Here is a 23,389-nt window from a genome sequence, read left to right as displayed (position 1 = left end):
TACTGCTCAAACCCTTTGTAGGGCTGTTACATCCCTTCTCAGCAGCTCTTACTTCACTTTACCAGGGGCCCTTCCATCACTTTCCAGAGGGGATCGTCCTTCACTTTCTTCCCATGTTCTCTAGTAGGTCTCTCTTTGTTTCTGCTGGGGGTCGTCCATCACCTTCTGGTAGAATAATTCCATCACTCGTCGTAGGACTTTTCATTGCTATTTTGTGGGGCTTTTCCATCACTTCCTGGGGGCTTTCCGGTCTCTTTGTGGAGCTTCTTCTCTCTTCCCACATAGAATCTAGAATTGTCTGAGGACTCTTCTGTCACTCCTTGGAATTTGTACCAATTCCTTGGTGTCCGGTACAGGAATATTATTCTGTGTCATTTCCTCCGGAGCGCTTTCTTCAGTTTTGGGGGCTAGGAGAACTAGCCTGTCTTCCTAGGGGCAATCTATGACTTCTCTAAGGGTCATTCCTACATCCTCTCACCTCTCTTTCTCCTTGCGCTCATAATCTGGTTATTTGACTCTTCCATTCACCTTTTATTGATTTATATAACTGTCTTGGTATGCAGATGTGAAGTTAGTAATATGCACTCTACATCTCTTGCTAGGTATGTTTAAATAAATGTTTCCCATGTTAAACACTTGGTGTTCTGTCGGATATCTGCCTTATGAGAAAAGAAAATCCTGTGAAACTTTCCTCCACAGCTAGACTTTCTCCTACATCCTATCAGTCCTCGCTGGCTGCTGTTGTCTTGTCTTATACTATGCAACTCCTTCTGCATTTTGCTTAAATGTGTCTTCTGTCTGGCTGCTCCTTGCCTCTCTTCTCTTTTCCATCTCTAGATTCCTTCCTGTTCCCTACAATACGCCTCTCTGTTTGGGCTGCTTTCCCCTCTTTAAGCACGCCTTCTCGATTTAAATCATTTTCCCTTCCTAGCCCGTGCCGTGGAATTCATCACCTTTCTGTCCTCTCCTCCTCTTCCCTGATTTTTAAAATTCTTTCTGAATGCCTATCTTGTAAAAGATGATTTGCCAACGCATTTTAATGTCATTATTCTGACATAGCTTAACCACCTTTTAAGTGCTCCCATACCATGTTCTTTATCAGAAAGTGGCTCATGTTTGCTTCCTGTTTCTCATGTACGGGTGAGCACCTGCTGGAGGTGGCTGACCTGGTGCGAAAGGCTTTTGCTCAGTTAAATATGGATCAACATTTTGCTTCATCCCGAGTCAATCCTCATTGTTTTCTTTGAGTGTTGTCATAAAACGCTCTACCTCGCCATTGCGTTGAGGCTAACAAGTGATGATACGTCAACATTTGATGTTTATTGTCCTTTATCTTTTCTTTGTGTTGCCAGTATCGTTTCCTGATTAGGAATGACATTCTAAGAACAAGTGGGTTCTACAATTTCCTACTTTCTGTAGGTGTCTGTCGGGGCCAGCAAGCTGGCCAACCAAGGATGGCACGCAAATCAGATACCATTTTCATCCACTGTTCTGAAAACCATTCCTTAATGCTGATTGTCACTTTGGGCTCAGAAATTCCACAGACTTGGCACATATGTCATTGAGACATCAAATCCATCAGTAGCATGGCAAACGTGGGAAAGTCTGAGTTCTGGCAGAGGCAATCTTGGGTACTGGCCATTCCCTGGTGGCTGTTGTGAATTAGTTCTTTAACTTGATAAAGTTTCTATTACAGTACAGATACCTCTGCGGATGACCTCGTTCTCTGCTTGACCTAGTTCATGCCTGAACCCCCACATTGTGCCTCTGGTGAAGGAATTGTGGTGTTACTGCCCTTATGGAAACCACTTTCATTTATTCAGATTTAGATTCTCATTGTGGTGTGCAGCCATTTCTTCACTCTGGAGGTATCCCAGAGCTGCTTGTGCGATTAAGTGCGTACTGCTTTAACGTGTTTTGCTTAAAGTTGTTTTGCTTTGACGTGTGTCAGAAAGGTGGTCCTTGGGTTTGTTGACGCCATGTCGGTATGGGATGAGACAAACATCATTAACAACGTGGTCAATGCAACGTTATGCATTGACCATGCAGCCATTACCACGCATATTCTTTTTAGCATGCATGCCTTTACCACACCTATGCGTGGTAACGGCAGAGGGAGCAGTCCGGGTGGAACAGGAAGGAGTAGCGACCAGAGGAGAGAGGTAAGTGGGGCCAGGTTTGGGTGGGAGGTTGGAGTAACAGGACAGGGTAGGGTTTAGGGTGGAGTGGGGAGTAGGGGTAGTTTCTAGGGCGGGGTATGTTTTAGGACAGGGCGGGGTTAGGGTTCAGGGCAGGGGGTGGAAGGGGCAGTTTTAAGGGCTTGGGCGGGTGCAGTATAGTGTAGGGGGCAGGGCGGGGGACATTTACAACATATGCTCCTTTTCCAAACATGCTTTTGTAACAAAATCAGTTGTAAAGGGGCAGTCGTTGTAGAGACTGCATTGTACATCATGTAGCATCACATTGTTTGAGGCCAGGAAAGTATTGTCATGAAACTCCATCGATGATCACTCTATCTTGTGTTTTGTTTGCTCAGACAAGAATTCTGTTGGTTTGACTGGGTTGGGGATGAATCTCTCACTGTATCATCGTAGCAAGTCGGTTTATCGCTGTGATCTTCTTAAATGCTCTTACTGGACAGATGTCCTTACCTTGTGTGGTCTACACACGCACCTTCATGGTTGTACTCATACCCAATATAACTCTAACGTGGGTTGTAGGAATGCTCACTTCTGTCATAGAAGCATCAGCCTGCTCTCTTACAGGCGCCCATGGTGTTCTGGGATGGTGGTGGTATACACAAGAATATCGTCACACACATTCATGAGTCCCATCAGTTCAGTCAGGGACTCTCTAATGGCATTCTGGAAGAACTTTGGATTTAATAAGTTGCCAAAACTGTGCTGTTTCTGTCTCCCTACTTGACGTGGCTAGAGAAAGTGGCGGTGTAGGAGATTTCTTTATCTCGTGGCAGCTGGTGGGATGCAGCATTTAAACCTAGTTTAGAGAACCACTCTCTTTACTTAGGTCAGCATGCAGGTCCTCAAAGGATGACATGTGGTGCCATTCCTGATGGTTTTACTGGGCTCTCATGGCTTATGGTTGCTTTGGTTTTCAAGCGACAAGCATACAACATACCCTCAGAGTGGTTCCTTCCATATTTTATGACTCTGGGTGTTTTATGTTTTCCTAGGTCCCCCTTTATTTGCTGCCTTAAAAAGAAAGCTGGTTACATGGCACTATCAGTTATATCATAAGATCAATGGGAGATGTTCTAAAGAATGCCCTCAGATCAGGTTCACTTGTGTGCATGTGGTGTGTGCAATGTGCCACAAATGTTGATTGGAATTCACTGGTCTCCTACCTACTGGACTGGATGGACCAGCTCGCTATCCCCATCACCCTGCTCACTGTCCAGCAAACTCACTGAGGTCAATCCAAACCAGAACAAACCTTCAGGTCCCTCAGTGACCTCCCTGTGGCCACCTAACACCCAGGCTCCTCTCCCGGTCTGCCACCTCCACGCGTGACGATCACCCTTTCAAGCCACTTCAGTGTATTTCTGGAAAACCACGTGAGCACCCATGCTTCAACTAAAACATGCAAATGTAAACTCAACCGTTCAGCATCCTGGTACACTGAAACCTCACTGACAACAAATGCTCCATCTACAGACAAAAAACAAAGGGGAAGGACGATAGAACCACAGAAAATACTGTTATCCCTCCACACAAGTAACTAATCACACAAACCGGAGCCAAGTCCTGAGCCAGAACCATTAATATGACTCCCAGCAGAAGCAGAATACTGTTCAAGGCAATCAAGCCCTGCATCGTCTCCCAGCCTGAACCCATCGTCCCACGCTCTACAGTCAAATTCAATGACACCAGCCTAGTCAGTGAAAACGTTTAGACGATCCAACAGCATGTCAACAACACCCGACCTGCTTCTCCTCTAGCACCCACCGTTCTGTGCTTCATCCTTAAAACCCCTCCCTCTCGCAGACCTCATCCCACTCAATGCAACTTCCTGTTGAGATGGTGTCTCACAGTTGTCCTTCTCACAGCGTTATCTAGAGACTCCTTCTCTCCCCCCGTACTCACTATCTCCAATGCCTCTCCTGCTCAAGACATCTTCCCAGAAGCTCACAAGAGAGGCCGGGTCCTCCCACTCTTGAAGAAATCCACACAAGACCTGGAAGGCCTTGCTAACTACCTGCCAATCACTCATCTACTCTCCATCCTCAAGATCATTGAAAAAGCTGTCTATGCACAACTCCACGATGAAACCGCTGCCAACCATCTCCTACAGGCCTTCTGATCTGGCTTCAGATCATGCTGCGGCACGGAAAGAGCTACATTACGAATCACAGACCATACCCTCATGACCACAGATAACGGTGATCCCTTGGCCCCCAGTGTTCCTCTACATGACAAATTTGATCATCACACACTCAGCCACAACCTGAGGTCTCAAACTGGATCCACTGGAGCTGCCCTTTACTGGTTCCCCTCTAACCTACCTATCAGTTTATTCTCCTTGTCCCAGATGATCTCCATCAACACCAGAGTCCCCAGGGTTCCTTCCTCTACACCATACTGTAAATCTCTCTCTCTTTAATATAAGCATCTTCTGAAGTCGCTCACATTCTAGATAATAGGCCTGTGTTCTAATCTGGTTCTTTTAATGTTTTTTACTTTGTGTAAATATTTATATCTGTACACTGTACGTTCTCTAACTTTTTTCCTTTTTGGTTTTAAATAGTCCTGGCCTGGATTTTGTAGATACACTTTCCTTGGTCTTCTGTAGTATATTATCATATTCTGTCTTCTTGTGTCTTGTAATCGATTTCTTGAGACACAGTTCTCCTAATCCTTAGCAGTAGAGCATGGGAGATAACTGTGGAAGTTATAACTAGATTTGGTGTACAAATTGTTTACTTGAGAAAGATGCCGTCTGTGAATCAGACATATGTTATTAGATTGCTTCTCCATATGTCTTCTCTTTGGATGTTGTTTTATTCAGATTTATCATAAAGATTTTTACATGGCTAGATGCTGCCTAAAGTCCCACAGCGGTCCTGCTAATGTGGAAGTAGAAATTCTTCACATTTGGAAAAACTGGACAAAATCAAATAACCCTAGCAAAAATAATTTGGGCTTCCAGATGTCCTGAATTGAGTAATGCCAACTTCACAGCATCTATTCTCTCATTACGTGGGTAGGTGTGGTATAGGTGTGTAAAGACCTCCCACATCCACAGTACACATTGTGATGTCACAACCCTTTTTATATGAATTTTGTCCAATTCTTTCAGAGGAAGTCACTGGTGTATTTAACGTATGATGTGCTGTATTTAGGTCTTGGCTACTCTCATGCTGTCTGTCTGCAAGAGTCATTTCATGGGCTTACCAAAAACATACAGTGGCTTACAGCCCAGCGATTGCCTACCATTGGTTGGCCATATTATTCTCATATGCCTGCTTCTTGTTCAGTGGCTTGCCTTCCTCTTCTTATGCCTGCCCTTCTCCTGGAGTCCAGCCTTTGACCTTCCTTTTGATTGGCTGATTTGTATTTTCCAATTCTCACTTTCAGGAATCTGCTTTTTTTCTTTATGGTGTAACCACTCCACAAGAATGCATATGTTCTTGAGTTCTATCCAGCGAGTGCTCTACCCTGCAGCCAGATATTCACCCCGCTCTGTGTCCATGTGCTGCTTACTCTCTCCTGCGTTTCTTTCTGGCCAAAGTACCCCACGCTCTCTGTTGCTCCTTCCCTTGTGTACTTGTCCCCTCATCCTCTTGTTGCCCTCTCCCTTGTGTACTTGTCCCCTCATCCTCTTGTTGTTCTCTCCCTTGTGTACATGTCCCCTCATCCTCTTGTTGCCCTCTCCCTTGTGTACTTGTCCCCTCATCCTCTTGTTGCTCTCTCCCTTGTGTACATGTCCCCTCATCCTCTTGTTGCTCTCTCCCTTGTGTACTTGTCCCTTCATCCCCTTGTTGCTGTCTCCCTTGGGTACTTGTCTCCTCATCCTCTTGTTGCTCTCTCCCTTGTGTACATGTCCCCTCATCCTCTTGTTGCTCTCTCCCTGGTGTACTTGTCCCTTCATCCCCTTGTTGCTCTCTCCCTTGTGTACTTGTCCCCTCATCCTCTTGTTGCTCTCTCCCTTGTGTACTTGTCCCTTCATCCTCTTGTTGCCCTCTCCCTTGTGTACATGTCCCCTCATCCTCTTGTTGCCCTCTCCCTTGTGTACTTGTTCCCTCATCCTCTTGTTGCTCTCTGTGTACTTCCTGCCCGCCTTGTCTCACCGGTTTTATTTTATTTCATCCCCATTGCTTTATGCCAACACATTCTACTCTGTGATCCTGCACCCTGCAGTCATTATTTTTTATATTTACATTTTTTGGAGGACCAGACAGCAAATTGCTGTTGGACCTCCCACCTTTAAAAAAGAGCCTTCATGCTAGTGAAAATTTTGTCTTTTCAAACACTGATCCATCAGTAAATTCTCATCAAATCTTTAAATAGCATATGTATAAATAGCATGTTATGTTCTTTTGAATTTGTATAGTGCACTAATACCAGCAGGTCCTAGGTACTTCTGAAGCGTGTAGGAGCAATCCTTAACAAGTCAGCCATATGCCCGAATGAACATCCAAGTGCAGATCCCTCATCTGAAATGCTGCAGAGGAGGATGGGCTTGCAGGCGGGCTGGAGTCTGCTTATACAACTTTGGAGCGATGACTGAAAAAGTGCGCTCACCAGCACTGACATTACAGTGCCTGGGAAGTTGACATAAATGGCCCTGAGCCCACCTCAACCTTCTTATTGGCCTGTAACGGGAAAGCCGCCTTTTAAGAAACAAACGAGCACTGTCGTAGAAGTATTCATGAGTAAGGCAAGAGCCTTGACCTGGGTTCTTTGCTTAATCATCAGCTAGTGTAGGGGCTTCAAAACAGATAAATATGGAGACACATGTTACAAAGTGGCTGCTGAATCCTGCACTATCTGTAGTCCCTGCGTCAACAATAGGGGCGGAGGTAGGTGGTTTTAGTTAGTATAGTCCAACCGAAACCCTATTAGTGTTTGGTAGACTAAATGTCTGCTTTGAAAATCTGGGTAAGAAAAATTGTTCACAAAATGCGAAGTTGGTGACAGCGGGCGGAAACGGTGGAAGTCACCTGCTCGGCCATTGTTACCTAGGTGTCAATCTTTACCCCAAACGTATTTTTCACCGCTAGTGGTGGGAAGGGAGAAGACCCCAAGTCAGCAGGCTTAGGGCCTTCCCCTGCCCCAAAGGCCACACCCGCCTGAACCTCCGTCTATTACGCATTCAACTGCAGCATGTTGTTTCCCATCCAACTCCAAGTCAATTGAAGATTTTGTTGAAAGGACAAATGGAACACTTGCCGGTTGTCCAATATCTGCATTATATGCACATCTCCTGCATACAAGTTGAGAGGCTACTGGCTTCATATAGATATTGAAAAGGTGGAGGGAGTACATGAACCTTGAGGGACACAACAAGTATTGCTGACTCCATGTCAGTGGCAAGGCGGACTGCATGACAGTGGTCCTTTAAAAATGATCTAAACCATTGCAAGGCTGATCATTGCATCGCTACAGCCGGCTGATCATTGCATGTTTGAAAAGTTTAGGGACTGCGGCAGTCTCTAATGTTTCAAATGTTAATTATTCAGAATTGAATATGATAGATATTACTTGAAAAAGTCATCTAAACACAATTTCCATCAAATATCTGAAAACCTAACTACTGAGTATAGTTATCCATCAGTCATAGTATCTCCAGGAGGTTCTCGAACCAGTTACCCACCTTCTCCCCTACCCCCCGTCAGCGGTCGCTATTGGCCTCATGGTCTCCAAGTATTGAGAAGAACGTTGTATTAACTTTGAATTAACAAGCAGAGTCTTTGAGGGAGATGCATGTAGGACTGACTCCTACTGCTAATGCTAGCACACTTTCTGGTCAGAAATGTTCCATACAGGAATTTGTGCCACTCCCTCAGTTCTTGCACTGATGTAGCCTCAGACACAATGATTTTGACTTTTAGAGATTTATTCTCAGGACCAGCTGTTCTCTGGTTTATTCCATGCACATATGTTTAAGACCTTTCTTCCCAAGGGTCTTCCAGTTATTTGCGAGGTTTCTACATACATTTAAGAGGTCAAGCTCTGGCTCTGATATTGGGATCAGTTTTTTGTGTATAGTGTCACCTCTCACGGTCCTTCAAGTCTGCCAAATTAGGTCTCCTGCCGGTGTACTGGTCTCTCCTCCTTCAACAGTGGCTGGTTAGTGACAACGTGCATCTTGAAGGTTTCTTACCAACCGTCGCCACCAACCCCATGTGCCTAGGACTCTACATCAGCCCTTGGCTATCATTTAACCAGAAGATGAAGGAGAAAGCTCAGCCGGCCTGGGGGCCACAGTCTCTCCTGCATCAGATGAAATCATTGGTGCTAACATACATTCTCTGTTCCATAGCAGACGCACTTGTCTCGCACATCAATGAAAACTCACTGCTATCCTAATATCACCATGAAAGAGGTTTTTATGCTTCTACATTTCTCATCCCTCTGTTGCCCACCAACTGTGGGGCGGTTTTCTATTGCAGGACAGGCCTAATAAAGTTTTTTATCAGCGTGTGACAACCATTTACCGTCAACTCATTCATTTTATTAGACCTTAATTGAAAATCCAGATCTAGGTCAGTACATAGTACACAGTAGGGATAACCTACAACTGCTTCCAAAATCATATCACTGATGGTGACAACCTTGTAATGTTGTTATAAAAGAAGACTTCTCTGCTCCTCACGTGGGTTTGTACTAACCACAGCCTCTGGCCTCTGGCTGACAGCTACGTGAAGACTGGTGGTTGCAGAGTTATCTGAAAATATATAAAATAATAATCACATGAAGGGAGACACCGCTCTTGAGATGATCATATGTTCTCTCTGGCTTAGCTGCAGAGATGGAGAGGGACCGAGAGGGAGGAGGTGAAAGCCGGGCCAATGATGTTGGATCTTTGAGATAAAGGGAGTGGTGCACTATCCAGGTTTTAATTGTTGGTAGATAAAAGGGTTCAAGGGGCTGAGCTGTGAGAGAAGGAAAGGAAGAGAAAATCTATGAATATGCTAGGAATCTCAAAAAAGTAATCACTTAAGCAAGTAGCTAAAGCTGCAAGAAGAGGGCTGAACGCTGAGCCTTGAAGGTCTCCACAGAAGTGAAAGAGAGGGAAATTGAGGTCTTTCGAACTGACGGTTAAGTGTGTCCGGATGGATCAGCCAAGCTGCATCCAGGTGGTACCCAAAATCTCAAAGCAAGAAAAAGCAGAAGAAGAGAGTTCAATCAACTACGACAAAAGCAGCTGCTGAATTGAAAAGAACCAGGAAGAAGCATCTGAGGAACCACTGGGCGAAGAATAACCAGAAGACACGCGTCTAAGTGAAAGCCTTCAGGTGGAGCGACACCGAAGACGAGAAATAAGGAAGAAGGTTAAGATAGAATTATTCTTTCCAAGATGCTGAGAACATAATGGGACAGTACCGAGAGATCTTCGAGGGATCTAGCAAACGTTTTTCAAAGAAGGAGATTTAAAAGATGCATAGAAGCCTTGAATCCATCTGACCTCAGGTGTGAGTGATTTGAGTACAGTTTTACATCGTATGATGCTGCTTCGAGTGAGACCTGCTCTGGACTTTTGCTGACCTGGGCTATGATTCTGCCCTACTGAAGCTGCCTCAAATGAGGCTTCTTCTGGCGACGTTTACTCGGTTGTGATTGTGAATCACGTGTAGCTTTTGGGATGAGATTCTACGTCATATGTGACTTATTCTAGTGGTATGGTTCTACTTATATGATGTTTTGGTGGGGGTTCTGCTACAGTGCTGACTTGCTCCAGTGTGATTCCACTGCAGGTATTGTTTGCCTGAGCGTGGTTCTACCTTAGCTGTGATTTGCTCAGATGTGAGTCCATATTTGATAAATTTTCTTTGGGGTGAGAGTATGTTGAGTATAACTTGTTTGAGTGTTTCTGTCCAAGTGCAATTTCGCATTTGACTACCACAATAATGTGACCAGTGTGACGTGTTTGTGTGTGATCATGCATTAGATGTCACTGTGTGTGTGATACTGTCTTCGTTGTGGGTTGTTTGCATGTGACTTGTAGTACAGCTTTGGAAATTGTACTTGACTTGTTCCATTGTGATACTTAGTCTCAAGTTATATGTTGCGAATGGGAAGTAGTGCACAGCAAGCGTGCAGCGTGTACTAATGCCGTGCACTGGTCTCTTGGTGTTTGTAGCTTTTGCTACCAGCATGACAGAAGACCACCCTGCTTAGGGACAGATGTGCTAGCGCTTTGTGTCACTGTCTGAGGCCTGCCCGGATCCGCTCCTGCTTGTTCTAGTCTCCCGGTAACTTTAGTCCTAAAGCATCATCTTGTCTTTCCAGGTGGTGGTAGCGGGATCGGTCGAGCTGTATGTCAGAGGTTCGCCCGAGAAGGTGCGTCTGTTGCAGTTGTGGACATCAATGAGTCAGCAGCCAATGACACTGTACAGGCGCTGACACGTGACCAGCAGGGGCAGGAGCACGTCGCCTTTCCAGCCGACATCAGTTCCTTGAAGCATGTGACGCGCCTCATGTCCAAGATTCAGGTGATAGCCAGAGTGGACAACTCAATGGGATCTGGGCAGAAGGAAGGCTGTGTGGGACATCAGGATGGATCCAATGAAGATGAGGGGGGGGAGGGTCTAAGGAGGCTGAAAGTTATATATAATGCGCCCTTTAAAACTTGTGTGTATGGTAGGATACTCATGATGAGGCAAGATGCACAGTTAAAGCTCTCAATTCTGCCTCATTGCCTCTCATATTGAAAGAAGCCTTGCTTGTTCTGCTGCTGAAAAAACCTTCAGTACACCCTGTTAATATTAAGTAACTACCATTCTATTTGTCTTCTTCCTTTCACTTCTCAGATCTTTGAAAAGTAAGTAATCGTGCAACTTTCAGCCTTCGGAAAGAGTGATCCCATCCTGGCCTCTTTGCAGGCTGAGCTCACACTCCATGTCACTAAGATGCCTCCAGTAGATGCCATGAATCATATATGCCTGATGCTAGACAGGGAAGAGAGCGCAGAAATGGTGTTCAGATCTTAGAGACACTTTGGATGCCGCCTCCCACTCCAGATGTTGCCAGTGGTTACATTCTGTAGGTTTGCAAGACGAGGCATTTGAGTCTCTCCTCCTTTCTGGAAGATCACTTCCAATCTGTTGCTCTGGGCCCGTCGCTTGTTCTAAGCCATTTGTTTGTCAGATGCCACAAGGCTTTTCATTGAGCCGGGCATCTGTTTTCTCTTGTGTCACTGCGTGGTACACACAGATTGTCACCTCTTTGGTAGATCAGTCTTCTGCCAGAAACATCCACGCTTATCGGCTGTGGCTTCTTGGATGAGAACGAACTCACTGAAATTAAATTAATGAGAGACAAACTGATCTGCCTAGTTTTGTTGGGGCCTCTCTTATCTGGTCTCACTCATAGTGGCCTATTCAACTTGACGCTTTCCCTTATGCATGGAATTTGGGAGTCACTCTCGATGTTTCCTTGCCCTTCATAAGGGATTCATTGTCTATACCATGTCTCACTTACGCATGTTACGCAAGACACTTTCTTTGGACTCTTGTGGTGAAGTGGTCCAAGCAGTTGTCCTATTGCACATTGATTACTTCAAGTCTTGCATGTAGATATTCCTCAAATGCTGATACACTGACTGCAGCTGGTCCTCGGTTTAGCAGGCCGGCTCCTACTGGGCCTCCTGCAACACTGCTCCATTTCTGTATATCTCAGGGAACCTCACTGGTTACCTGCGCAGAAGGACCTGGGGCGATCTGGCTAATGCATCTGTCGCGGATCCCCTCATAGTAGGTCCTGGTGTAAGTAAATCTACACCTTAAAATGGAAAACTGCCCTCTGCTGATGCTTCTTTGGCAGAAGCCTGTCAAGTTGATTAATCCCCACTGGGAGGGAAAACCTTTTACTGTTTTTCCCCCCTTAAGTAGTGGAATAACCTTCCCCTCGATCTTCAACAAGATCTGATATTACCTTAAGTTTTGCAAGGGCTGGAAGATGGGCCATCCCTTAGAAACTCCAGTGTCAGCGTGAGCACTCCCACCATTGGTTGGCTGTTTGCCCTTTTTAAATATTCATTATCATCAAAGCCTAGTGTAAAAACCTCAGCGTACTCAGTTATTTCTTTAAGGCCAGTAGAGTTTTGCTTGATGGATCTCATCATTCTTTGCTTAACCATGTCCTTATTGGCGTTATAGCCACACAAGTGATAAAGGGCAATCAGGAACGTAATTGTCCAGCCTCCAGTAAAACTAAATTTGTCATATTATGAAAAAATAACCAGAGTCTAGTCTGTTTCCTCAAGGATGGTGTGAGTGGTAGACAAGACTGCTCAGCAGGTCCCCTCCCACCACAGTAAGGGGGTGTATATGTCTGCCATGGCTTTTAGGAAACCTGGTATTAGTGGAGAGAGGTGATTAAAGGCTGGGCAGGATTTACTTAGATCACCAAATAAAGGGGGCGTAAGTGCATGAATGGGGCAATGGTGCAACAATAGAATCGGGCCTCCACGCCTGAAGCTGTTTGAAGGGTCGGTGGAACATGGGATTACTACTGTGGATGGATCGCATAATATCTAAGTAACAGCCATAGGTTCAATACTAATGTTGTTCCTCAAAGCCCCTCAGAGGGCATTTAAAATAGCCCAAACCAGTCAAAGGGCACACATGGTCCTTGAAAAAGTGATTGTTTCCTACAAATTGAAAAGGTTCAGGTTCACCAGCAGACTGGACTACGGCAACGCACTCTATGCCGGCATCACTAAACAACTCTTACAAAGACTCCAGACGCCACACCGGATTCATCTTCAGCATCCCATCAACGCACACATCACGCACCACCTGAGAAAGCTACTTTGGCTGCTAGTCGAGAAATGATGCAAATTCAAACTGGTCACCCACGCATACAAAGCCCTCCACAACATCCGACCTCCCTACCTCCCTACCTCTACCTCAACCACTTCCTCACATTCACCAACCCACCAGGCAACTGCGCAGGACAGACCCATTTGGTGTCCTGGATAAAGCAGTATGGGGCCAGTCTGTCCATGAAGACCCTGCCTCTGATTGAGGCATTGGGACATCCTGGACAGAATGACCCACTGCCTCGGTCAGGAGGACACGGACGGCAGGCCAAGGATTTGGATCCGTCAATCCAGGGAGAAATCTGCCATTGTCCTTATCAAGGCAGTGGGCCAGATTGTCCTCGGAGGCCTTAAGTCAGTGTCCTGCTGTTCAGGGCAGTGAACCAGTCTGTCCAACGAGATCTACTGCCGGTGCCCTGACCAAAGCAGCATGATCAGTCAGCACGATCAGCCTATCCAGGGAGACCACTTTACCAGTGTCCCCCTGGCCAAGGCAGCGGGTCAGCCTGTCCATGGAGATCACACTGCTAGTGTCTTCCTGACCACGCAAGAAAGATCAGTCTGTCCAGGGATCCCACTGCTGGAGTCCTCCTGACTAAGGAGCATGGTCATTCAGTACAGGGGTGGCCCCTCCAGTGTTCTTACCAAGGCAGAGTGTCGATCAGTGCATTGAGACCCCACTGTCAGTGTCTTCCTGACTAGGGATCTGTCTTGCGAGGGAGACCTGCTGCCGGTGTCCGGCCAAGGCATCGGGACATGTCTGTGCAATGAGATCTCCTGCTGGAGTCCTGCGAAGGACGGCCTACCAGAATCCAGCCCCGCTGCCTCGGAGAGCCCATCAGACACCACCTGCCTGCCCCTTTTTCATCCTCTCAGTGACTTTTGGCATTCAGAGACTTCTAGACACTATCTCTCCTGAGCCTACTAGCTGCACCAAAGAATGAGTGAGCTATGAAACCATGAGAAAAAGGACAACCATTTGTAGCCTGAAATTTCCCAGTTTCAAAAGCCTAGATACCATTCAGGACCATTCACAGCATTACAGAAGCTTCCCAGATAGAAGCAAAGGGTTCTAGAGCTGGCACTGGGCAGGTCTACTCTGTATTGCATCCTTTGCCTCCATTTCTTGGGTTTTTCATCCGCGGTGGTGAACCCTACAGGGGCCAGATTATTTTCCTTACATATGTGTTTTACAGTGTATGTTATTTTTAACATAATTATGTGCTTACTTCACATAGAAAGGCCTCTGAGGACCTTGACGATTTGGATCAAGGGAAGCAAACCACTACCACAACACCCAGAGTGCATTGCGTTGTCCCATGAGTCTAGTACTGGAACCAAGCTATTCTGACAACATGGAGCCAGGCCATAAGGGAGGAGTTACCCAGCTCTCACTTCTATTTGTAGGCGGTGACAGATCTCACCCTTCCTCTGTGTTTCTGTGCAGCACATGTCCCTTTACCCTCTCTGTGTCCCTTGGGCTCTCCTACCATCTCTGTATCCCTAAGGTCCTCTCTCTCTTCCTCTCTCAGGCCCAATACTCCCGCCCTCCCTGCATCTCGGTGAATAGTGCTGGCATCACCCGTGACGAGTTCCTGCTAAAACTCACAGAAGAGGCGCTTGACGCGGTCTTAAAGGTGAACGTGAAGGTAAAGTTGTGATCCTTGCACTCAATGATCATAGCTGTCTGCGCGCCAGGACCCTGCCTTTATATGCGTGGACTTTGTCTCAGCAAGGATGCTGGTTTTCGCTGGTTAGATTCTGGCTTTATCTAGCTGTATACTATCAATCGTCTGTGGTTCTCTCTCTGATGTGAATCTGATTCTTCTCTACCCCTGACTATCTTGTCTCTTGTCCTGACTAAGATGTGCCCCTGACTCTTGTCCTGATTGCAATGTGCCCTTGACACTCTTACCCTGATTCTAATGTGCCCCAGACTGTCTTATGCAGACTCTGATGTGCCCCTGACTCTCTTACCCTGACTCAGATGTGCTTCTGATTTTTATGTTCAGTCTGATGTGCCTCTGACTCTCTTACCCTGACTCTGATGTGTCCCTGACTCTCTTATCCTTACTCTGATGTGCCCCTGATTCTCTTACCCTGACTCTGATATACCCCTGATTCTCTTACCCTGACTCTGATGTGCCCCTGACTATATTACCCTGACTCTGATGTGACCCTGACTCTCTTATCCTTACTCTGATGTGCCTCTGACTCTGATGTGCCCCTTACTATATTACCCTGACTCTTATGTGCCCCTGACTCTCTTACCCTGACTCTGATGTCCCTCAGACTCTCTTACCCTGACTCTGATGTGCCCCTGACTCTGATGTGCCCCTGACTCTGATGTGCCCTTGACTCTCTTATCCTGACTGTGATGTCCCTCGGACTCTCTTACCCTGACACTGATGTGCCCATGACTCTGGTGTGGCGCTGACTATATTACCCTGACTCTGATATGCCTCTGACTCTCTTATCTGGACTCTGATGTGCCCCCTGACTCTCTAATATTGACTCTGATGTGCCTCTGACTCTGGTCCAGACTCTGATGTGCCCCTGACTCTCGTCTTTGGTCCTGACTCTGATGTGCCCGTGACTCTCTTATCCCAACTCTGATGTGCCCCTTACTCTCTTATCCTGACTTAATGTGCTTCTGACTCTCGTCATTGGTCCTGCCTCTGATGTGCCCCTTACTCTCTTATCCTGACTGTAATGTGCCCCTGACACTTGTCTTTGGTCCTGACGTACATGTGCCTTTGACTCTCTTAACCTGATGCAGATGTGGCCCTGTCTCTCTTACCCTGACTCTGATGTGCCACTGACTCTCCTACCCTGACGTGCCCCTGAATCTCTCACTCTGACGTGCCCCCGACTCCCTAATACTGACTCTGATGTGCCTCTGACTCTGGTCTTTGGTCCTGACTCTGATGTGCCCCTGGCTCTTACCCTGACTCTGATTTGCCCCTGACTCTCGTCTTTGGTCCTGACTCTGATGTGCCACTGACTCTCTTACCCTGACGTGCCTCTGACTCTCTTACCCTGCCTCCTATGTGTCCCTGTCTCTCTTACCCTGACTTGGATGTGCCCCTAACTCTCCTACCCTGATGTGCCCCTGACTCGCGCATCCTGACTCTGATGTGCCCTAACTTTCTTACCCTGACTCTGATGTGGCCCTGACTCTCTTACCCTGACTTTGATGTGCTCCTCACTCTCTTACCCTGACTTTGATGTGCTCCTCACTCTCTTACCTTGACTCTGATGTGCTCCTGAATCTCTTACCCTGACTCTGATGTGCCCCTGACTCCGATGTGCCTCTGACTCACTTATCCTGACTCTCATTTGCTCCTGAATCTCTTACCCTGACTTTGATGTGCCCCTGACTCTTGTCCTGACTCTGTGCCCCTGTCTCTGATGTGCTCCTGACTCTCTTACCCTGACTCTGATGTGATCCTGAATCTCTTACCCTGACTCTGATGTGCCCCTGACTCTGGTGTGCCTCTGACTCACTTATCCTGACACTCATGTCCCCTTGACTCTCTTATCCTGACTCTGATGTGCTTCTGACTCTCTTACCCTGACTCTGATGTGCTCCTGACTATGTGCCCCTGACTCTGATGTGCCTCTGACTCTCTTACTCTGACTCTGATGTGCCCCTGACTCTGATGTGCCTCTGACTATCTTACCCTGACTCTGATGTTCCTCTGACTCACTTATCCTGACTCTCATGTGCCCTCGACTCTCTTATCCTGACTCTCATGTGCCCTTGACTCTCTTATCCTGACTCGGATGTAGCCCTGACTCTCTTACCCTGATTCTGATGTGCCTCTGACTCTCTCATACTGACTCTGATGTGCCTCTGATTCTCTTACCCTGACTCTGATGTGCTCCTGAATCTCTTACCCTGACTCTGATGTGCCCCTGACTTTGATGTGCCTCTGACTCACTTATTCTGACTCTCATGTGCCCTTGACTCTCTTATCCTGACTCTGATGTGCTTCTGACTCTCTTACCCTGACTCTGATGTGCTCCTGAATCTCTTCCTGACTCTGATGTGCCCCTGATTCTGATGTGCCTCTGACTCTCTTACCCTGACTCTGATGTGCCTCTGACTTTCTTACCCTGACTCTGATGTGCCTCTGACTCACTTATCCTGACTCTCATGCGTCTTCGACTCTCTTATACTGACTCGGATGTAGCCCTTACTCTCTTACCCTGATTCTGATGTGCCTCTGACTCTCTAATACTGACTCTGATGTGCCTCTGATTCTCTTACCCTGACTCTGATGTGCCCCTGACTCTTGTCTTTGGTCCCAACTCTTTTGTGCTCCTGACTCTCTTATCCTCACTCTGATTTGCTGTTCCCCAGCTTTGATGTGCCCATGACTCGCTTATCCTGATTCTCTTACCCTGACTCTGATGTCCCCATGACTCTTACTCTGATGTGCCCCTGACTCTGTTATCCTGACTCTGATGTGCCCCTGACTCTGTTATCCTGACTCTAATGTGCCCCTGACTCTGTTATCCTGACACTGATGTGCCCCCTGGCTCTCTTATCCTCACTCTGATGTGCCCCTGACTATCTCACCCTGACTCTGATGTGCCACTGACTCTCCTACCCTGACATGCCCCTGACTCTTGTATCCGGACTCTGGTGTGCACCTGACTCTCGTATCTTGACTGTCTTATCCCTGGTTCTGACTCCAGTGTGCACTTGACCCTTTTCCTGGATGCAATGCATCTCTGACTGTCTTTTCCTGACTCTGATGTGCCTCTAACTCCCTTATCTCTTGGTCTGATTTTAACTCCAGTGTCTCTGGGTCTGTCTCTGACATGCCCCTGGCTTCAGTCTTTCTGGTTCTTGTTCTGACTCTGACATGTCCCTGATTACAGTGACTCTGGTTCTGACTGTGACATGACCCGGACTCCAGTGTCTCTGGTTCTGACTCTGACATGCCCCTGGCTTCAGTGTCTCTGGTTCTGACTCTGACATGCCCCTGATTCCAATGTCTCTGGTTCTGACATGCCCCTGACTCCAGTGTCTCTGGTTGTGACATGCCCCTGACCGCAATGTCTCTAGTTCTGACTGTGACATGTTTCTGACTCTCTTGTCTCTGGTTCTGTCACTGACATGCCTATGGCTCACGTGTCTCTGGTTCTGGCATGCCCCTGACCCCAATGTCTCTGGTTCTGATGTGCCCCTGACCCCCATGTCTCAGGTTCTGACGTGCCCTTACCCCAATGTCTCTGGTTCTGACAAGCCCATGACTCCTGTGTCTCTAATTCTGACTCTGGCATGGCTCTTACGCCCTTGTCTCTGACTCTGACATGCCCCTAACTTCAGTGACTCTGTTTCTGACTCTGACATGCCTCTGACTCCTTTGTCTCTGGATCTGACTCAGCATGCCCCTGACTCAAGGGTCTCTGGTTCGGACTCTCACATGCCTCTGACCCCAGTGTCTGTGGTTCTGACTCTTACATGTCTCTGACTCCCTTGTCTCTGGTTCTGACAAGCCCCTACCCCCAATGTCTCTAGTTCTGACTGCGAAATGTTTCTGACTCCCTTGTCTCTGACCCTGATATGCCCCTGACTCCTGTGTCTCTGGTTCTGACTGTGACATGACCTGGACTCCAGTGTCTCTGGTTCTGACTCTGACATGCCCCTGAGCCCAATGTCTCTGGTTCTGACATGCCCCTGACTCCAGTGTCTCTGGTTGTGACATGCCCCTGACCGCAATGTCTCTAGTTCTGACTGTGACATGGTTCTGACTCCCTTGTCTCTGGTTCTGACTCTGACATGCCTATGGCTCACGTGTCTCTGGTTCTGATGTGCCCCTGACCCCAATGTCTCTGGTTCTGATGTGCCCCTGACCCCCATGTCTCTGGTTCTGACGTGCCCTGACCCCAATGTCTCTGGTTCTGACAAGCCCATGACTCCTGTGTCTCTAATTCTGACTCTGACATGGCTCTTACGCCCTTGTCTCTGACTCTGACATGCCCCTAACTTCAGTGACTCTGGTTCTGACTCTGACATGCCTCTGACTCCTTTGTCTCTGGTTCTGACAGGCCTCTGACCCCAGTGTCTCTAGTTCTGACTGTGACATGTTTCTGACTCCCTTGTCTCTGGTTCTTGCATGCTCCTGACCCCAATGCCCCTGGCTCTGCCTCTGACCTGCCTCTGACTCCCTTGTCACTGATCCTGACCCCCTCTGCTCCTGGCTCTCTTATCTCTTGTTCAGACTCTGACATGCTCCTGACCCCAATGCCCCTGGCTCTGCCTCTGACATGCCTCTGACTCCCTTGTCGCTGGTACTGACCCCCTCTGCTCCTGGCTCTCTTGTCTCTGGTTCTGGTTTTGGTTTGGATCCTAAGGTAATTAGTACTTGATTTCATTTTTTTCATCCTCTCTCCTAGGGCACATTCTTCATCACACAAGCCGTGGCCAGGGCACTTGTTGCCAGCGGTGCCAGCAGTGGTTCCATCATCAACATGGGCAGCATTGTAGGAAAGGTAAGCTCAGAGGTCACGTGGAATGTCAGAGGTAACCAGAAATGGAAGGTGGTGGGTGCTCGTGCTGCAGAGGGACTGGTGCAGTCCAAGGGCAGGCCACCCTTTCATGGGTTCAAATGTGAGGGGAGACAGTACCCCCTAAGTTACTGTACATCATAGATCAGGGGGTTCAGATCAGGCAAGGTCAGAGGTGAAAGTTCAAGAGGTCACAGTCAATATAGGCTAGAAATGGCACCTTGTCCTGGTTTTCAGTTTTTGACAATTAGCGAATGATTCCTGTTTGATGCAACTTAAGAAGTATCTTCATTGCAGCAGGCGAGGGACTGCTTTACATAGGAAAGGTCGCCGCTCATCCCACTTGTCACATTTAGTTCTTTACTCATGCAGTCATTTGTCTAAAAAGTTTTATTTTTTATTTTTTGACTGCAAGACACCCTGATTCACTTTACAGCCACACCAATGAATTGCTGTGGGTGCCAAGGGCTGTTTATCTAATTATTTGCACTAGGGAAAGTCCTTAGAGGAGTCAAAGTGAAACAAAATCTTTATTCAGCCAATATTTTGTAACCATTAAAAATGGCATAAAATACCATAAAAGACATTCAGACTATAAATATAAAATCAAATACAAGCGGCTTGCGAAGTTGGCAAAAAAATCCTAACTCTCACAGCATCATTTACAAAACTGACCACAGCTTGGCAAGCAGGTAAGGACTGCAGAGACTGTAAATATAGGAGCCCAGGTCTGCATTGTTTAAAATGTAGTAAGAATTGTTTTTAAAAACGAGATCGTGGATATTTATAGAACTTGCAAAAAAACAGTGTGTAAAGTGCTTTGTGCAGACAATCCATCACATGGGCACACTCTAGGATCCTTGAACCAGAGCCCTGGTGTGGGATGAGCCGACATAAAATGGATTGTACGAGAACGAGTTAAAATACTTCATTGATGTTAAAATCATAAAAAGATAAAACTGTAAGGGAGTAAGGCGTGGACTTTCACAGAGCTCTTGACAATTCCACGATGGTCTCTAGCCAGAGTCATCTTGGCTATCAAATTCTCCTTAAGCTGGGTTTTTGTACGTTTCATAACCGTGGGGAAAATGCTTTCTTGCGAATAACCTGGCATCAAGCTCAAAAATTGATCGGTCGATCTAATAAGTTCCAACCATGGAATTTTGTAAAAACAGTCAAGTGATAGACAAACTGCAATTAAAGCTCTATTTAGGGGGGTTTCGTCGTCACCCTAGAGTGCCATGGCTGCACCTGGTTCCCATCGTCCACAATGTCCGTAGACCCAGCTCCTTGTCACACACAAGCCTGGGGACTTACCAAGAGCCTACTAATGGATTTATGTTCAGCCGTTGAAAGCACCAGTCGCGAGCCCCAGATGCCAGCTCTGTAGGCGGCACATGAGATGCTGTTCCCATGACATATTGTAAGCATCTCTTTAAAAGGCCTGGACCCTGGTTTAGAAGCATCTCCGACTACAGAGGTAGCCAGAAGAGCTGCATCGTCTGCAAATAGCAAGGCAGGTATGAGTCGAGATCTCATCAGTGGGCTGCAAAGAGGGCTTTTCCAGGCTGTTTATATACAGAATAAATAACAATGGGGCCAGAACACACCCCAGAATCCCTACTTCACACAAAAAGGACTAGGACACCCCCCGCCCCCCAAGGCTGATCTGGACCCTCTCAGTGACTTTCTGATTAAGGTGGCCAAGTAAACTAATTACCTGAACATCAGCACCCATTGTATACATAATTTGCCACCATTTAGTATGGTCAGTACAGTCAGACACAGTGCCAAGGTCTACGAAGGCCATAAATACGAAGCCTTCCTTAACCTTTGTGCTCGCGGGCAGTTCCAGAGTCAGGCTCAGCTGTGAAGTTCCTAGCCACTTCCTAAACCCAGATTGCAGATCAGAAATAATAGAATGTTCCTCTGCCCATTTTGAAACCTCTGCAGTACCCAGACCTTTAACCGACCTGTCGGGCAAGGATATTGGCCCGTAGCATTGAGGGTCAGTTCTAGCCCCTGTTTAAAAATGGGGACATCGTTGTCACTGACCAGGTAGAATGGAAATCACCCCTACTAATGATATTAAACACATTAATTAAAGGAGTAGCCCAGGGTGTAAGGTTGTATTAAACTAATCATCAGGTACAGCATCAGGGCCTACCTCCTCAGCCATGTGACCTCTCCCCACAGCCCTTAGAGGAGTCACTTAGCAACCACATTCAGTCACCATAGCTCTGACAAGATTCAGTGTGTCTGACAGCTTTCCTGATCCTGCCACCGAGTGCTGCAGAATACAAGTTTGGCTAACCAAGTAAATCTGGGTCTCGACTGAAATTAGAAGCCAATCCTATTGACTTTGCCATTGCTTGCTTGATCAAATCACCTCCTGCAACGCTTTCTACAAGAGATAAAATTATATTTACAGTACTCAGGAACCTAGTATACCATAGTTCTAAGACAGGAAGGACAGAGGGTAAAAAAAACAAAGAGAAAGGATTTCTTAGGTCAGCGCTTCCCAAACTTTTTAGAACCACGACTTGCTTTGTAGAACGCCAGACTGTTGCTACCCTCCTAGCTCTAATGGACACGAAACAAGCGTTCTTGTTTTTTAATGTAACTAAAGCATTGTGGGGTTGCATTTGGTCGTTTATACAGCAGACTCTTCATTGAAATGGCCACTACATTTGCACAAACCTACAGTTTTATAGATAACACAATATGGTGCAGAAATGATAATGTGTGGAAATCAGGTTTCATTTCAGTTAATATTATTTGTTTTTCAACAAGGAAAGTGTCTCGATTTGTTTTGATCCCTCTCCATCTTTGTCTCTCTCACGATAAAGAATTAAAAAAAAATCTGCTACATTTGTTTTCCCGACCGCTGAATGTGTACAGTTCGTTTAAAGTTTGTTGTGCCTTAAAAAAATCACATCCTACAGCCTTTCCTTTCACACTCCCTGTGCCCCACCAAGATTGTGACAAAATCCACTTTACTTTTCTTTCTCTGGCTGCAAAGTGAGAGGAGTTGTAAACACCAGTCCCCATGTTAATAAAATAAGCAGCAGGAGACATAGCTTGATATTTGACCCTTATCTTTCAAGTGCAGCAAATGTGACGAGATAAATACAGAATTTAAAGGCATCTTTATTTATTGCTTGGACTTCAGAATCCCGTTCCCAACCCCACCCAGAAAAACAGCTCATGACCCACAGTCTGGGAAACGCTGCCTTAGAGAAGAGATTTAATGAAACCTTAGACTGGTTATATTCCAGTCTTGTGAATCAAAGAATGCCGCAGTGTTTTGGAAGTCCACAGTAAGTGACTATCATGACCACATACGCTCGGCGCCAGTACGGTGTGTATTGCAAGCTCCAGGCTGGTTCAGTTATGATGCAGAAATGGCAGGTGTCATGTTCCATTTCATTTCTATTCAGTATGAACCAAACTCAGATGATGGTTCTGCTCTTGGGAAAGCCATTCCTGCTTTTACCCCAATTGGTCATTTAATCTCAAGCAGACTGAAGTCTAAACTGCGCTATCGGTATACCTCTAAATGTATAAAATCTTATTATTGAAGGGTTAGCAATCCTAAAAGAGGCAATTACCAAACACAGGAAGGATGGGCGAGTCCTGGAGGACGCGACGTGCTACGAGGATAATAGTATCCTGTCCAAGAAACTCCCCAAGCTGAAGAGGCGTCTTTAAAGGAAACTTTCTGTTGCTTGTCGTCTCTATTAAATTACAGTACGTTTCATTAATTTTTAACATAGCACGTTAGGGTTTACTAGTGAAGTTCAGAGGTTACAGTGGAGGTCGGGAGGTACTTTAAACGGAGGGCTCTAACTTAAAGTGCTGT

General features: G+C 46.5%; 1 protein-coding gene across 2 annotated transcripts in view; it reads left to right on the top strand.

Annotated features, from left to right (window-relative positions):
- Positions 1–23,389, top strand: part of HSD17B8 (hydroxysteroid 17-beta dehydrogenase 8) — a 75,334-nt gene that overhangs the window by 6,555 nt on the left and 45,390 nt on the right. For both annotated transcript variants that reach the window (XM_069241893.1, XM_069241891.1), the window contains exons 2-4: positions 10,473–10,675; positions 14,538–14,654; positions 19,417–19,512. In XM_069241893.1, the coding sequence (XP_069097994.1) occupies positions 10,473–10,675; positions 14,538–14,654; positions 19,417–19,512 (416 nt within the window). The remainder of the gene's footprint in view (positions 1–10,472; positions 10,676–14,537; positions 14,655–19,416; positions 19,513–23,389) is intronic.

The sequence above is a fragment of the Pleurodeles waltl genome, chromosome 6 (genome assembly GCF_031143425.1).
Source record: "Pleurodeles waltl isolate 20211129_DDA chromosome 6, aPleWal1.hap1.20221129, whole genome shotgun sequence".
In the NCBI taxonomy this organism is placed as follows: Eukaryota; Metazoa; Chordata; class Amphibia; order Caudata; family Salamandridae; genus Pleurodeles; species Pleurodeles waltl.
This window is presented reverse-complemented; position numbering and strand designations above follow the sequence as displayed.